The sequence below is a fragment of the Neolamprologus brichardi genome, chromosome 7 (genome assembly GCF_056152115.1).
Source record: "Neolamprologus brichardi isolate AB-2024 chromosome 7, ASM5615211v1, whole genome shotgun sequence".
In the NCBI taxonomy this organism is placed as follows: Eukaryota; Metazoa; Chordata; class Actinopteri; order Cichliformes; family Cichlidae; genus Neolamprologus; species Neolamprologus brichardi.
This window is the reverse complement of record NC_142110.1, coordinates 66,155,336-66,172,680: the sequence shown is the minus strand read 5'-3', so window position 1 is coordinate 66,172,680 and position 17,345 is coordinate 66,155,336. Positions and strand designations below refer to the sequence as shown.

The following is a 17,345-nucleotide window of genomic DNA, read 5'->3' as shown; positions in this document are numbered from 1 at the left end:
TTTACGCGGGCATTTTGCCGTAACACAGGCAGAAATATTGCCGTTAAATAGCTTCGTAACTTGAATTTGTCGTTAAATGGGGCATTCGTAAGTCGGGGTTCCACTGTATTTAAATATCTGGGGCCTCAAATATGAATAACCCGTGTTTGGACAGATGGGGGATATTTCTTCATAAATTCTGTGAAGATGAATAACACTTTGACGCTGTGGTTCTGTGATGCTCGGCTGCTTCTTCACAGCTCGTGTGGTGACTCCCATAACTTTTTTTTTCAAATAGGAAAATGGAAATCTGTTCTGTTGTAATTGATCCGCTGTCCTGACTTGTTTCAACACAGCCATGACCTCATCTTGCAAACGTCTTCCCATCATCCGCGCCTGTCCCACGAAGCCTGGCACTCTTTCAGCCTGAGAGCGAACCATGTTATTATGTCACTGAAGCCAGTCAGCCCTGCGATGACAAAGTGTGTGCTTGCAAAAGAGCAGCGGAGGATTTAATACATTAACCTCACTTCTCCTGAGATGAATCCCTCCTTTGTTCTTGTTCCGGTGAAACATGGTCGGACAATAAAGTTAAAGCCTGGACAAGTGCAGACAGGGAGAGCATGGCGGTGTGCGGTTTAGTGACTCTGTTGGCAGGTGGCAAAGCTTTTATCTGGTTTGTGGCTTTGTGTGTCGTGTTTCTGGTTCTTTCTGCTGGTTGCTACAAATGCTGGTGATTACAAAGCTTAGGGTTTCTTTTTCTTTTATTAGATCCGCTAGCAACCGGCTGTGTCTCCAAAACACAAGAAAGCAGTTTATTCTTAAAGAAGCAGTACAGTTTTGGGATACAACGATTTTAAGTTTCCGTTAGAGTTGCATTGGATTAGTTTCATCCAAATGAAAGTGAAGTGTACAAAGCTGCAGTTCCTCTAATGGCCACTTGAGGTTTTCTCCAAAAGTGAGTCAGTTTTCACAGGCTACCTGTTAAAAGGCCAAACTTTACAGCAGAAATACAAAAAATAAATCTGGCTGTAACTAATGCATTTAGATTTCTTGCAGCTCTAACAGCTGCCTGCTTGGTCTTGCCTCTGTCTGACCTTGTGATCTTTTTTCCGATGGCTGATCTGCCATCGTCGCTTTTCTTTTTCATTTTTCTTCCAAAAATATCGAATGACCACATAAGGTGAAAGCTGGGACGGCTCCAGCCTCCCCGCTACCCTAGAATTGGATAAGCGGTTAAGAAAACTGAAGAATGGATGCACAGATATTTATTATGGAAGGAAAAGTGGAAATGCCAATATCATTGCACGCCACACACCACAAGAGCGAAGAAATAAACGTTTTGATAAAAACCTTCATGAAGCACATCTGCTGCTCTGTTTACTGTAACCATGTTCCCTCTTGTTTATTTGTGTAATCTGTCGATCACACTGACCTCAAGGGCTGGAGGGCGCTCTGTCGGCCGTTATCTGAGGACGGGTTCAGGGAAGCGGCGTGCTCGGTCATGCCTGTGGTGTCAGTTTACAGAAGAGCAACACAAGACTGGAGAAAAACCTGTTTGATTCCTGCTGAGGTAGAACAAGTGCGCTGTGCTTGTTTTAATTGTCTGGAGAAGCAAAACTACCCTGACAGAGTACAGAGCAACTCCAAGCTGTGAGCCAGGTTTAGGCGCCGACATCTCTGCTCTGCAGCAATGATTAAACATTGCAAATGATTTGATTTTGATGACACAAATCACGAGAAGGAGGAAGTAAAGCAAACTGTAATCCCGGTATTTTAGAAACACTCTGATGGAGATTAATCATTTAGCCCGAATCAGCCTGAGCAGCTGCCAGGCATGACAGAATCCCACAGTGCAGACTGCAGAAAGGAAACGTAATGAGAGGACGGCGTGGTGAGTTTCACTCAAACAGTCTGCTGGGTCAAAGCTCGGCAGTTTTCAACACCCAAACTGCTGACAGCAGCAAATCAAGCAGAGCCAGGTTTTATGTGTCAACTGTGCTCCACTTTAGGGCTCACATAGGATTATTGAATAGTTCTTTGGCATTTGTAGGTCATTTTGGTTTATACTTGCCACAAGATATTACGCGCAGGTATTGTGCTGACAGTTTCCAAATTTTCCTCGGAAACATTCCACCTGTTGGTGTTGGAAAGTCCTATTATTAAGTTTAATTCTGCCGTCTTGATGATTTTCATGACCCATCCATCCACCCCAACCTCCTTTCCTCCCATGATAATGACTACAGCCACTTTTTTTTTTTTTTAAAAAAAGTCATTTTGTGTGATTCACAGTTCAAAATAATCCTTGCCCATATTGTACTGGGCCTCAGTCCAGCCAGTCAGTTTGTCCTCTATCTAAAATGAGCTGTTTTAGCTCCTCCTCTTTTTAAGGCCACCATTTCTCTGTCCCTGGCACAAAAGATGACATTCCCATTCTTAATCCAAACCCAACCTAATCCCAATCTGGGATACTTGGCCCTTTATTGCACAGGAAACATCGAATCTTTGAAAAGTACCTAAGATGTGTGTGCTGATTCATATCTCCTGAACCAGCGTGCTGATGAACTCTGCTCTTATCAGCTCTGATATGTCTTCCTCCCTCAGTCAGTTTTTCATCCTTCCTGTAGGCAGGGAGTAGCAAAAGGAAATGAAAGAATGGAAAGGGGTGGAGAGGCCCGAGCATAGATGGATGTGGGTCAGCAGGGTGTTTTGCTGAGGTGGCCCAGAAACTAATAGTCTGTGTTGAAATGGAGAAAGCGAGGGGAAGCAGTGTTTGCTTTCAATGGTCATTGTGTCAGGACAGTTTATTCGATGTCAGGATGACAGACGTATATTAGTATACATCTTAGTATATTAATACATCAATGTGGAGTATAAAACACTTCAAAGCTATGAGCTGAGCCATCAGTGTGACCACATGCCACGTCAGAGACACGATTATTCATCTGAAGGACTTGTACTAAATGCTTTTGGTGTCCACCCACCCTTGAGGAAATGATCTGTGAAAAGGTCAACCAACCAGTTTCCAACCGTGCTTTTTAGAGAGTGGGAAACACATTATTCAAGTGACCTCGTTGAGGGTGAGGAGATCTGCAGATTTTGTTGTTTCTTTGCAGTTTGCACCCATCCCAATGAGCTCTGTTCCCAGTCCCAAGGCTTGCACAAACATCCTCCTACTTCAATACCTACAGAAATTAAATGACTAACTTTGCACACTTCAGTTGCAAAGACTTTAGTAAAGCCAGAGTAGAGGAAATCTGAAGTGTTGAAGCTTCTCAGTTGGCAGGAGATTAACATAAAGAAAACACCGAACCCAAAGCTGATCTTCATTCTGAACAGACTTTTATTCCCAGTAAACTGCAGCTGGAAACAAAGACTTTGTTGATATAGACGAAATCTCTGAGATCTCAGGAAGAAGGACGAGTCAAAGGAGGTGACAACGCAGCTTAGACCAAACTGTGCCAAAAATAAGTCTTATCTGTAAATATCAGAGATCATGCAGCCGGTTCTCCTGCATCAATCCATTGTTTTGAAGAAAAGATGAGGGCGGAGGAGCAGATGGAGCCTCGGAGCCGTTAGCAATCTATTAGTGACACAGAAGCCAAATGTGAGCTTAGTAACTCGACACCTGAGCTCACGCAACTGTTAGTCCTCCAGATGCCTCTTCTGGGAAAGAAGCTGGATAAACACAAGACTCTCACCAATATACTTTATAATTCAAAAAAATTAAAAAAATGCTTTCAGCTATTTATCTAGAAACTTGGACAAGAGTAAAAAGACACTTTATTTAAGCCCTTCAGTCTAAATTAGAAAAATCTACAGTTCTATCAAATCTGATGTCGAAACAATGAAATATAATATATGATACATTCATTAACAACACAAAGTGCCGCTGAGAAAATGGACATGCTTGTTGCCAAAAACAATGACTAATCAGGCAGATAATTAAACGATGGTTAATCAGACACTGCAGGTAGGAGCCTGGAGAGGTAGCGAGGGCAGAAGTCACAGGTGACCACCGTTCTGCTCGTGTTTCAACCTCTATGGTAGGGATGCAACGATACCAATTCTTTCAAACCAATACGATACCGATACTTGGATCTGAGTACTTGCCGATACAGAGTACAAAAACTGATACTTCTACCACACACACACACACACACACAAATGCAATGAATTGGAAGACAGGTTTTATTTTATTCTCTGCCGATAAAAAATAAAATCTTAATAAAAATGACCACAAAAAAATTTCAAGTGAAAAATAAGCACTTCTGTTAAATTATTGCAGAGTCTCCACATTGTAATTTAACAAAATATCACTGAACTATTGGCACTGTCTCGAGCTTTCAGAATAATATATAAACACTTCTGTTTGGAATAAAATAAATACAAATTAGGTTTGAGAATAAAATAAACTTTTAAATTGTTGCAGAGTGTCCATACTGTAAACAAACTAACAAAATAAGTATTCAGCATTGACGAACAAACTCCTCATCTGCCCGTGGATCATCAGTCCACTGTGCCGTTAAACCGAGGACTGACATCGCGCACACACTGCTTGTCTTTACCTCTTCAGAAAGTTTTGGCACCATTATCTCCCTGATTTTCCACGACTGGCATTGGCTGGTCATCCAGAGCGATAAAATGAGTCAGAGCCTCTGTTATTTTAACTGCCCGTGGATTTTCTCTTGACATTTTTCATCGCTTTTCCAAAACCTGAGTTAAAGTTGGCTGTTCCACACTGCTGACATTTTGTTTAGCCTAGCTACAGCAGCCTCCAGTTTCTCTTTTTTATCTGGAGCTGCCAGTCTCACTCGCCTAACCCTGTGCCTGTTTAGCGCGGGATGTCCTCCTAGTGGCCAATCTAAAAAACTACAACAGAAATGACAAGCCACCCTCTGATTAATGAAATAAGTTAGTATCGGTTCATGGTATCGGTTAACTTTTACGAGTATGAGTACACACACATTTTACAGTATCGGCCCCGATACCCGATACCAGTATTGGTATCGGTGCATCCCTACTCTATGGTTTATCACTTGGTTCCTTTTGTTTTGTTGTTTTTTTTTTTTTTTTTCAAATCATTTCACTCACTTTATATTAACTTTTCTTTAGGTGTTAATTTGTTTACTTTGCTTTATTTTGTTATTCGTTATCCTGTATGACCAGTGAGCTCATTTTTCTCTGCAAGCTGATTTGCAAATTGCTTCTTTTAATTGAAACAAACATATCTAGTGTTTTTTTTCATTGTTGACCACCAAATAAACAAAGAAAACGTTGCACTTTTTTTTTCTTAAGTTGCCGTTTCCATGTGAGGCGAGGTGCTGTCTTTAAATCTCCCGACATTGGTGTAAATCAAAGCGTTGTTGCAAAGAGTGCTCGTGTCTGTCTTCTGATAAATAAAGATCAACTGTGTTTGTAATAAATACTGTGATCTCATGTCGACATGAAGCGTAGCACGATTGTGTTTATCTGACGCGCAAACAGATGACGGCAGATGTTCTTCTGGCCTCAGAGGCTCACTGTTCAGGAAGAGAGACGACTGTGAGTCAGGAATCTGGGTCATGTGTGATACATGATGAAGGTTGTGACGTTTCCCAACCTCCTCTGTTGAAAGAAGTACGCCATGTGGAGCAATACCACATGGAAAAGTACGAATTATTCCCCCAAAAAGTCTCAAAGTTACTGCTGGAAAAATTCACGTCTTTTGATCTGACACATTAATAAGACTGAAAAATACAGGCAGTATTTTTGATTACTGAAGTACAAAACTGGTGTAAACATTTCAGACTGTATGACTCGTTTTTTTGTTTAGGTCTTTGCTCCCCGCTCATGTTGTTCTGTAAATATGCTGTTTAGGGATGAATAAAATAATAGGAAATATGACAAGTCCCAAAGATCATGACATGGTTGGCAAATAAACGTGTTCAAACCTGCCTGCACTCTTAGTGAAATGGAGTCCTCCTTTCTTTCCAGGCTGACGGCCCAGAGGAGCATCGAGGATGCCGAGGAGGTGGAGAGGGAGCGTCGTCGGAGAGCTCGCGAGTCTTTACGCCGGAGGAACAGCGGCTCAGCGCCCGGAGAGTCATCACTGGACGGCGAGATGCCGCCAGAGGAGAACACGTGAGTACAGAAAATATTGCAGAGGCCCTTCAGCTTCCTTTTAAAATATAAAGAATGTGATCTCTGGTTATGGTGTTTGTACGAAAAGCAGCCTTTTTCCGAGGACATCTGGAACATGCTGGTGGGTTTTAGTTGCTGTTTTGGAATATTTGCCTCAATTGCTTATTTTTTCTTTCTTTAAACAGTTTGAAACACGTGACTTCTTGCTTATAAGCAGCTCTGGCTCTTAAAGAAGCATGAGTAATGTCTCGGTCTATCTCGTTCTGAAGCTTCGAGCTGAATGTTGTCATCACTGAAACCTGACGCAATGAGATAGATCTGACTGTGATACTGAGACACAGTCTTTCAATACTTGCGAAGGCCCGCACGAAATCACACCCTGCTTTATTTTTTCCTTTTTGACTCTAGTGGGTGACGTAATGTTCAAAATTTACATCATGTTGTCGCTGGTAAGACTTAAAATTCATGATTTAAGACTGCACAGGAAAGGCTTAATAAGCTAAAGGGACATTGTTCCCCATAGAACTTTTTTGCAGTTTGTTTAGCCACTCAGCAGTCACCTCCTGCTGGCCCTCAGAAAATGGAGGTTTAAAGCACTTTCTCACTGTGTTATGTTAAAGACACACATGGGCCTTCATCATGGAGCTGCAAACTGAGCTTTCAGCATTGCAACAACATGACTGACTGAATATTATGCAGATGAGTTAGTGATCTTCTCCCCATATAGTGCTGGGCTTCAACAACTATTCAAGACCTGCTCAAGAAACAGTATAATTACATCTGCGACCTGCCCTGCACTAAGCTCTGTTAGGTTTTATTCAAAGTTATGGAACCACTGGCGTTCTAGCCATAGTCATCTCTAGGGATGGGTATTGATAAGATTTTCACGATTCCGATTCCATTTTCGATTCTGTTTAACGATTCGATTCTTTATCGATTCTTTTTAAAAAAGGAGAACACTAAGGTCGATTAGCTTAGAACTTTGTTTTATATCTTCTCTTTGAACAAAATAGAAATTTAGGAGTAACATGGCTCTTCAATGGGGTGTCACAGGGTCCCCAGGAAAAAAAAATTGTAAATGTAAAATAATAAAATAAATATTCTTCTGTAGCAATAATTACAATTACACAAGAATATCCAGTAATGTCCCTGCCTACAATTAAACACATTCACTTACCGAAAATCATCTGCTGTGGCAAACGGCTGCAAGCCTTTGACCACAAACTGAGTCACTGCTCGGTGACATTCGTCTATCCTGCCTGAAAGGAGACGCTACGGTAGACTGCAGCGAGAACTGCCAGCATCTGAGCCAACCAGACTCTGTCTCTCATCATGGTCCCTAAATGCACAGTAATGGCAGTTTTTGTAATAAGGCAGATCGCGCTAACATAATATGCACTGTTAGTTGATTATTTACCTGCCACATTAACGGGAGAGGACGTGCAAACGTTACCGCTGCTGCTGGGTTGAGATTCACGAGTCCGGATCGGAATTAAAAACACGACATTCATTTAAGGTCATCGCGTGTTTTATGAGCAAATGCTTTTGCATATTCGTAGTGTTTCCTCCCTTAAATGAAATATCTACTTTGCAAGTATTGCAAGTTGCCCTGTTGTCATCCGTTCTCGTAAAGTATAACCAAACTTTTGAGCGTTTGAGCCGCTTAGACGCCGTGTTTCCTGCCAGGTACATGACGCTCTGCAACGTGGCGACGTCATTCGTGGCGACTGGAATCAATAAGGGAATCGTTTGCAAAAATGGTAAACAATTCCAAGGAATTGAAACAGTGGGAACCGGTTCTCAGCAAGAACGGGTTTCGATACCCATCCCTACTCATCTCGTAGATGAACCCTGGTATCAGGTTTTAATTTTAACAAATACAAAATAAAAGTCTGAAGCTTGAGTCTGTAGATTTCAGTGGATATCTAGATATCTAATTCCATTTTAAGGCCTGAATTTGCTTAGTCTGGCTATGTTCTCCCTCTAAATCATGGAAGTAGGAGGAATCTAAATATGGTGGAATTCCTTCTCCATGCAGTCATGAGAACCCAGGAAGCTACTAAGTGCAAACATTATTCATTCACTCATCTCATGTCCAATGACTTCCTGAACAAGCTGCTGACTGTGTCTGCATGTTTTGTTTATCTTTAATTTCCTGATGATGCAGTTAAAAGATTTTGTCATCACGTTTCCCAGTCATGAACTGCAAAGTTCAGCCTGTTTCTGCAGCGGTTACGCTCCCCCCGGCCTGCCTGGCTGCTTTACATGGGTTCACGGACGTCTGGTTACATAAAACAAATGTTTCCACTGGGAAATGCCACAAACAACCTCTTCCATCCTGTCGTATTGACATGAAGACCAACACGCAGCTGCCTTCTCATTACACAACCGCCAAAGAATGTTTACTACAAAGCCTCCATGTCGGAGCTCGTGGTTTCTCAGCTGACTTTTAATTTCAGGCTCTTAATTATAGCTTGCATCTTCAACACCTTTTCCTTCATCACGTCACAGGCTCAGCTGGATTCAGGCTGCGGTGACTGAATATGAGGTAGCTCCACTGCTGTGGTTTGTAATTGAAAGGTGTTCTGTGAGATGCAGGTGATGTAATGCTGGTTTAAAATCTTCTTTCACCGCAAGATCAGTGAGCTCAGAAGCGCTGACAGATTTTGAGCTTGTGAATGTTGGTTGAAGCAGATGCTGCCTTTTATCATTTACTGGATCTACAGTGACTCCGTTTCTGATTCCACCAGCCTCTCTCTGTGGCGCTAAGCATCAAGCCCATTGGTTTCCACTGACGAAAAACGATCAGAAACAACTCAAATATATCCTTTTTATTCAAAAAGATGTAAAAATTCTAAGTCTGCAGATACGTTTTCAGACTGATGTACATTAGCTATGTTTTAGTGCACTGATACAAGGCACCGACCTTCAGGGCAGAAAAATGAAGCCACTGTGGAAGCTGCAGTTCCTCTAACGTCCACTTTAGACTCCAAGAATAAGTCAGTCCCCATAGACTCCCATGTTAAAGACTCCAAAGTTACAGAAGGATTAGCCCTGTTTACTGCCTGCTCTGCACATGATTTCCCTCCGTAATATCAGTATGAGGAATTGCTTTCTTTTCTGATTCTTTTGGATACTGCTGAGGCTTAAAGTAGGGGTGTAGCCACATAGCTAATAGCTAATGACCAGAGTAGGGCTGGGCGGTATGGCCTAAAATTCATATCGTGATATAATTTGAAGCATGTGCGGTAACGATACATATCACGATATATTCTTTTCTTCTGTATAACGTATTTTCCACACTATAAGCACACTTAAAATCCTTAAATTTTCTCAAAACTCAAGAGTGTGGGTTATGTATAAATTCTGGTTGTGCTTACTGACCTCGAACCGATTTCTGGGTGCAGAAATCTGTTAAAAAGTGTTTTAGTACAACTTTGGTAAGCTGCACTGCTTGATGGATTGTCAGAGCATTACGGCTGCCGTAGTGAGGAGCTTCACGGAGTAATCTGGGTCCAAAACTCCGTCTACTTCAGGTCCCAAAGTCAAACGAACACAGTTAAAAATGGTCTAAATTCTTTCATCTTTAATAAAAATGATCAGTGTTGCTGCTTTATCGGGTGTAACAATTAAGTTTAACATCCAGACATCCATGAAAACAGAATTTATTAAATTTAACGGAGTTACAAGTTAACAGGAAGTTAGCTCGCTAGTTTACACCTAAACATTTCATACCATGTTCTGACAGCTGACAGAGATTTTTGAAACTAATTAAAACGTACAGCTCTGCTACCACTTCCAACATAAATGAAGACAGAAAACTAAACAGCAGTGGCGTTTGCAGGGTTACTGAAGTTGGATTACCTGGTATATAATGTTGTGCTACGTGATTGCTAGCAACACAGCTATGTTAGCATAACATTAGCACAGTGAAGCTGGAGGATGAACGCCAACTTTTTTCCACTCGATAAAAGTTAACGTGAGGGATTCTGGTGGTCAGGGACAAATGCAATCGCATAGCAGGATGCTATACACGGGCCAAACTTCAGTCAGGAGAACAACTGAGATTATTCATCCACAATACGAGGTTAGTCATTAATATACTGCAACAACATGGGAACAGAACAGCTGCGAGAGAATTCAACATTAATGAATCAATGTTACGGAAGTGGAGGAAGCGCAGTTTTTGGCTTTCCCCATATTTCAAAAGTGCTTCATCTCTTTGCTATGACTCTCGGCATAAGGTTTTAGCCGCTGTGCTTTCGACCAAAACAGGCGCAGCTTGATGACATCATCAACATGCGCTATCGCGATAGAGCGATATAGTCAAACTCTATCGTTGGCCAAATTTATATCGTTTCTATCGTATATCGTTTATATCGCCCACTCCTAGACCAGAGCCATTAGCTATGGGGTTTTTTTGGCTATAAATGGCATCAATCAATTGCTTTGGTCACACTGGGGAGGTCCAATCTTTTATATACAATCTGTAATTCATTAAATACAATTTAATTCATATTTATTAGTTAAACATCAGCTCTGTCGATCATCTAATAATATTTTGTCCACTCTGTTAACATCGATGAGAAGAAATATTCTGAGCACTTACAAATTCATTGCTGTCCAAAACTGATTAGGCGGGAGGAGTGACGACTCGCTTTTAGAGCCGGCCTCGAGTAGCCGTTAACTGCACTTACCTTCATTCAGAGGGAACAGTACCATTTTTCATAAAATGCAGTAAATCAGGAGAGGTCATCGAGCGTGACCGAGTGCTGCCTATCAGGACTCGATGACTTCGTGTTGGACGTCTTCATTCTGAAGTAGAAACTTTGCTGTTTGTTTGGACAGATTAGTTTCTGAGAGCTCAGGCAGAGGCTCCCACCACACAGTTGGGGCCCCACTGACCAGAATGTCTTAATCATCTGGGGAATGCTGAGTGAATTCCTTTCTGCCAGCTCCCAAAGACACGAAGCACACTTATTAGTTTAATCAGCAGGACTTAGTGGGAGATCTTCTGACTGTTGAATAAGTGTACAGGGCTAAGTCCATTTAGACAAAACATAACTGGCGCTCCATAATAATTAACGCCTAAATTGAAGTTCAAATATTTCATAGTAGAATATGAGATTGTATATAGCATGTTGCATGCTGATTTCCTCCTGTGGCTGTTCGATGTGTGCAGAGGGAAGCAGGCAGCGAGGACCTCACACCTTTGTGTGAGCAGCTGCAGATCTGACAGATATTCTAGACTGGAAATGTGGAATAGCTTCAGCATTAAAGTGCACCCACTTGTGTTTTAAAATCTGACTTTTATGGAATGAGATGATCTCAACCCCATGTTTTCATAGTGTGTTGTCATTGCAACACTTTGCAGTGAACTTGCACGTTGTTTTTGAAGCGGTTGCTTAAAAAACTGGGACCACGTCTAATTCAATTCAATTCAATTTTATTTATATAGCGCCGAATCACAGCAAAAGTCGCCTCAAGGCGCTTCATCGATACAGAGAAAAACCCAACAATCATATGACCCCCTATGAGCAGCACTTTGGCGACAGTGGGAAGGAAAAACTCCCTTTTAACAGGAAGAAACCTCCAGCAGAACCAGGCTCAGGGAGGGGCGGGGCCATCTGCTGCGACCGGTTGGGGTGAGAGAAGGAAGACAGGATAAAGACATGCTGTGGAAGAGAGACAGAGGTTAATAACAGATATGATTCAATGCAGAGAGGTCTGTTAACACATACTGAGTGAGAAAGGTGACTGGAAAGGAAAAACTCATCATGGGAATCCCCCGGCAGCCTACGTCTATTGCAGCATAACTAAGGGAGGATTCAGGGTCACCTGGTCCAGCCCTAACTATATGCTTTAGCAAAAAGGAAAGTTTGAAGCCTAATCTTAAAAGTAGAGATAGTGTCTGTCTCCTGAATCCAAACTGGAAGCTGGTTCCACAGAAGAGGGGCCTGAAAACTGAAGGCTCCGCCTCCCATTCTACTTTTAAATACTCTAGGAACAACAAGTAGGCCTGCAGAGCGAGAGCGAAGTGCTCTAATAGGGTGATATGGTACTACAAGGTCATTAAGATAAGATGGGGCCTGATTATTTAAGACCTTGTATGTGAGGAGCAGGATTTTGAATTCTGGATTTAACAGGAAGCCAAAACAGGAGAAATCTGCTCTCGTTCTAGTCCCTGTCAGGACTCTTGCTGCAGCATTTTGGATTAACTGAAGGCTTTTCAGGGAGTTTTTTGGACATCCTGATAATAATGAATTACATTAGTCCAGTCTGTGACCACTCGTAATCAGCGTCTGTATGCAAAGCGACAGAAAATGGCAAAAAGGCAAAATCGGCCTGCTATCAGTTTGCGATTGAACAGGGTCAAGTTGGCATCTGCATGCAATTTGTTTGTGGCTCTACGGCCATTAACTGTAATAAACTTGCACGAATCCCAAATCTGTTTTCTTTGTCGTCCAGACAGAATTCCCTAGATATGAAACAGAAATTCATAAATTGATGTAGTCGTGCATTACAGACTCACTCAGATTGATTGCAACATGACTGCAATCTGTGTTTATAAATTAGTCTGCAATTATTCACAAAGATTCACTAATCTGAGAGTGACTGCAGTCAGGTTTAGATTTGAGTAGCAATGAAATGGGTCATTCAGCAGTCATTCACTGCTGTTGAATGTCAAACAATTTCATTGCTTATAACCTGAGAACTGAATATCAAACCTGATGTGTAGCCTTAACGACAGCAGCTCGACATCCCTGCGATAAATTCATCAAAACCACCCAAGACAAATTGGGAGTATTATTAAAGTGTGTGTGTTTATAGTGAGCTTCCACTCCCTGTTTTCAGTGGTCATGGTTTCAGCTCTGGTAGGCCCTTAATGGCACTGTGATTACAGAAGCTGGCAAGTGGAAGAATCAGTTTAATCTGAGCTCATCATAGACACGACAGACCAATCAGCTTATTATATTTTTAGGTCTTGTAGGAAATGTTGTCTTTTTTGCTTGTGGTGATCTGTCCTCTAATGATATGGTGGTCTGCCAACTGCTTCCCAAAATATTTTACTGAAGGACCCTTAATGTGATGGATTACCTCTGACGAGTGACTGTTATCTTTCTATCCTGCATTTTTTGGCTAGGATGATTGCCATGCATTCGGTGCAGTGGGTTTTTTCCCAGTCAAGATGATTCCCAGACTAATGCCATCCTGTAGCAAGTCGAAACTTGTGTTCAACAAAGCTCTGCAGACCTTGTTGCTAAAATCACTTAATGCCTTTTGACTGACTGAAACCGAGCTCTGCTCCTTACGTCAGAAACAGGACTTTCAAGATTAACGCTGCATTTGTACACTTGTTGTTTTTCAAAATGAACGTATTGGAACGTGAAAGTAGACGTTTTCCACCACCCATTCACTGCTCAAACTGGGTGAAGTCATGGCTCCTTCCAGGATTTACTTTTGTATCCATTTAAGACGGAGGTGAAATTGCATGCATTGTCTTGAGTGGATTGCGTCACATTTTGGCTGAAACGTGGCTGCACGTGATTTATTTCCAGACTAGAAATCTGCAGGGACTATTTTCCCCACCATGGCGACATCCTGCACCTCAAACACCATCATAAAGTTCGTGGATGACACCACAGTGGTTGGACTCATCTCAAGGGGGGATGAGTCGGACTACAGAGATGAGGTTAACAGATTGACTGAGTGGTGTTCAGTTAACAACCTCCAACTGAACACCACGAAAACTAAAGAACTTATTTTGGACTTCAGGAAGGGCAGAGCAGACCCGGCCCCACTCTACATTCACGGGAACTGTGTGGAGAGGGTACACTCCATGAGGTTTCTGGGCGTGCAGATCTCTGATGATCTCTCCTGGACTGCAAATACCACGGTGGTGGTAAAAAAGGCCCAGCAGCGTCTCCATTTTTTGAGAGTGCTCAGGAGGAACAACCTGGAGGAGAGGCTGCTGGTGACATTCTATAGAGCCACCATAGAGAGCATCCTAACGTACGGCATAACAACATGGTATGCAGGGTGCTCAGTTGCAGACAGGAAAGGACTGCAGAGGGTCATCAACACAGCCCAGAAGATCACTGGCTGCTCTCTGCCCAGTCTGGAGGCCATTGCAAACTCCCGATACCTCAGCAGAGCTGGCAATATCATTAAGGACTACTCTCACCCCAGTAATCAACTGTTTGAACTATTACTGTCAGGCCGACGGTACAGGTCACATAAAACCAGGACAAACAGATTCAGGGATAGCTTCTTTCCCAGAGCTATCACCATAGTAAATAAGCACAAAACAATTAAACCTGCTTAACTATACCATACTTGTCATTGTCACTATATTATGCTGCTATCCTGTATATATTGTACTTATTATTGTCTGAGTAAATGGTAAATGGACTGGTTCTTATATAGCGCTTTTCTACTCTTCTGAGCACTCAAAGCGCTTTACACAACTTGTGCATTCACCCATTCACACAAGCACATTGATCTAAGTGCTTTCTAAGTAACATTCACACACATTCATACTCCGATGGATGCATCGGAGAGCAATTTGGGGTTAATATCTTGCCCAAGGATATTTGGCATGCAGACTGGGGAAGCCAGGAATCGAACCACCAACCTTCCGATCAGTAGATGACCTGCTCTACCACCTGAGCTACAGCCACCCCTAGTCTGAGTACTTTGGTTGTTTTATTGTACTTTTTATATTTTACATTTATATTTATTATTGCATTTTGCACCAAGGGAGTGGCACTCCAATTTCGTTGTACTTTGTACAATGACAATAAAGGCTATTCTATTCTATTTTTCTTCTTCTTTTTTAGGGGGAGTTGTCTCCAGATTTAATTTAAAGATATTCTTGTTGCATCGTTATTTTCTTTCAATTTTAATAGAGCGGTGTACAAAGCAGGGGTTGAGCTATTGAAGTATCAAACTTGTATTCCCTGTTTTGAGGTTTGACATAAATTGTGGAATCGAGCAACCTGAGGAACTTCAGCCAAGTTCCCGGCTGGGAACTAATCAGCTAGTTTGTTGACTTAGCTGCTGAGTAATGGAAAAACAGAGACTTTAACAGAGACCACAGAGTAGCAAATTTGATAGATTTAACTGACTTAATGGGCACTTTATCCATAATAACACGGTTTAAGCAAAGCATTGCTCAATTTGTCTCACGCTGTGTTGTATTTTATTATAATACACATCACACTGAAAGCCTGAGTACTAGGATGCAAATGGGATATGTCAGATGGTTGGAATTTTGTTAAACACGTTTGGGATCTCATGATCTTGCCTTTCCTGACTCTTTTTCCATCTCTTCTCTCCATAGGTATGGCAGCAGCCTGAAGCCAAATGGTTCTCAGTCTCTGGAGGAGGACGAAGGCTTCAGCGACTGGACCCAACGCAGAGAGAGGCGAAGGCAGCAGCGCCTGCAGGAGCTCAGCCAGGGAGGATACGAAGACGAGTACGAAGAGGAAGACAGGATAAAAAAAGCTGCGCCCATAAAGAGCATGAAGGCCTCCATCACTTCTCTCCAACTCCAGAGGCAGGAGCAGGAAGACAGAGACAGGGTGGAGATGGAGAGGAGGAAGGAGCATGAAGAAGAAGTGATTCGAGCTGAGAGAGCAAGGAGGGAGAAAGAGAGGGAGGAGGAACTAAGGAAGAAGGATGAGCTGATCTCGAGGAGGAGCGAGGAGAGTCAAAGGCCACATCCAGAGGTAGGACTTCCGTACTGGAAAACTGAGTTTTCTGTGGAAGTGTCATAAATAAAAATATTCAACATTAGTCTAGATATATATTTTACTTATTCAAATATCAAGTTATTGATAGATGGTGAAGACGGTTCATATAAGGTCTAAAATCATATTAGAACAGTCTGAGTCTCAAACGATTCAAGAAAAGAGTTGATGTGTTCAAAAGATTTGAAACAAACTTCAGCGTATATATTATTACATGCATTTAAAAATCTATTTTGTTCGATCTTTCATTAACAGGTGGAGAAAAGAAAAGAAGTCAAAATCTCCTACACATCCAAGGTTTTTCTTCACCAAGAGCCAAAACACAGCAACTCAAACGGCAACGCAGCCAATGAGGAAGTGACATCATTTATCACCAAAACAAAGAGATCCACCATGTGTGTAACAAGTTTTGTTTGCTATCTTATTATGTGCCTTTCCACCCACCTGATTATGTACCTTATGTAGCTTTAAAAGCTTTAAAAGCCAAAGCAGAAGTAAATCATTTCTTGAGACAACACAAAAAAACCTACAAATATCAAGTTGACATTTTCCAGAATCCCAAAAGTACTTTAAAGACTTTGGACAAAAATATTTGGATCTTATTTCAGATCCACAGCCAGGGCGTAAATCAAAGCCTGTTATATCCTCCATACAGTAGTGCTGTGTGTAGCAGAGCTGCTGAACCAGAGGAGTCGGAGGCCATCCTGGAGACAGAGCAACGTCTGGAGAAGATCCGGCGGAGCCTCCAGGAGAAGGAGAGCCAGGAGATGGAGCAGCTGAGACAACGACAGGCTGAGGCTGAGCAAGAGCTGGAGGAGCTGAAGAGAAGGAGGGAGGAAAGGCGACAGGTCCGACAGGAAGAGGAACGTCGGAGGGAGGAGGAGGAGCAGCAGCGGCTGGCCAAAGAAGAGGTGACCATGCCTCAATAAAAGCGCAGCATCTGAAATGCACAGAGATATATATACACAACTGCAGGAGGGGGGTTGGGAATTTGGGAAATGATGTTCAGCTTCAAGTAAAACATTTTTATTTGGGGTTTAAATGTAATGCAAGCTTCATATTTTTTCTTCATATTTTAAGAGCTGGTAATAAAAAAAAATCTACTAGCCTGTGAACGTCAGATTTCAACGGAGCCCCGCAGGGGACATGGGAGAAAAAAAAACATTAAGACGGACTTTTGCGAGATCTCGCAAAACTAACTCGGGATCTCGCAAAACTTTTGCGAGATCTCGCAAAACAAACTCGGGATCTCGCAAAACAAACTCGGGATCTTGCAAAACTTTTGCGAGATCTCGCAAAACAAACTCGGGATCTCGCAAAACAAACTCGGGATCTTGCAAAACTTTTGCGAGATCTCGCAAAACAAACTCGGGATCTCGCAAAACAAACTCGGGATCTCGCAAAACTTTTGCGGGATCTCGCAAAAGTTTTAGCCGCATTCTTCCCTGTCACTACCCGATCCGTACCGGAAACCCGATCGGTACCCCGCAT

General features: G+C 42.2%; 1 protein-coding gene across 4 annotated transcripts in view; it reads left to right on the top strand.

The window, feature by feature from the left end:
* The window catches only part of lsp1a (lymphocyte specific protein 1 a), a 54,444-nt gene that overhangs the window by 15,455 nt on the left and 21,644 nt on the right, over positions 1 to 17,345 (top strand). For 2 of the 4 annotated variants that reach the window (XM_087844166.1, XM_087844165.1), the window contains 4 exons: positions 5,956 to 6,102; positions 15,446 to 15,833; positions 16,110 to 16,249; positions 16,510 to 16,765. In XM_087844166.1, coding sequence (XP_087700292.1) covers positions 5,956 to 6,102; positions 15,446 to 15,833; positions 16,110 to 16,249; positions 16,510 to 16,765 — 931 coding nt within the window. The remainder of the gene's footprint in view (positions 1 to 5,955; positions 6,103 to 15,445; positions 15,834 to 16,109; positions 16,250 to 16,509; positions 16,766 to 17,345) is intronic. The other 2 variants (XM_087844168.1, XM_087844167.1) reach the window with 2 other exon arrangements.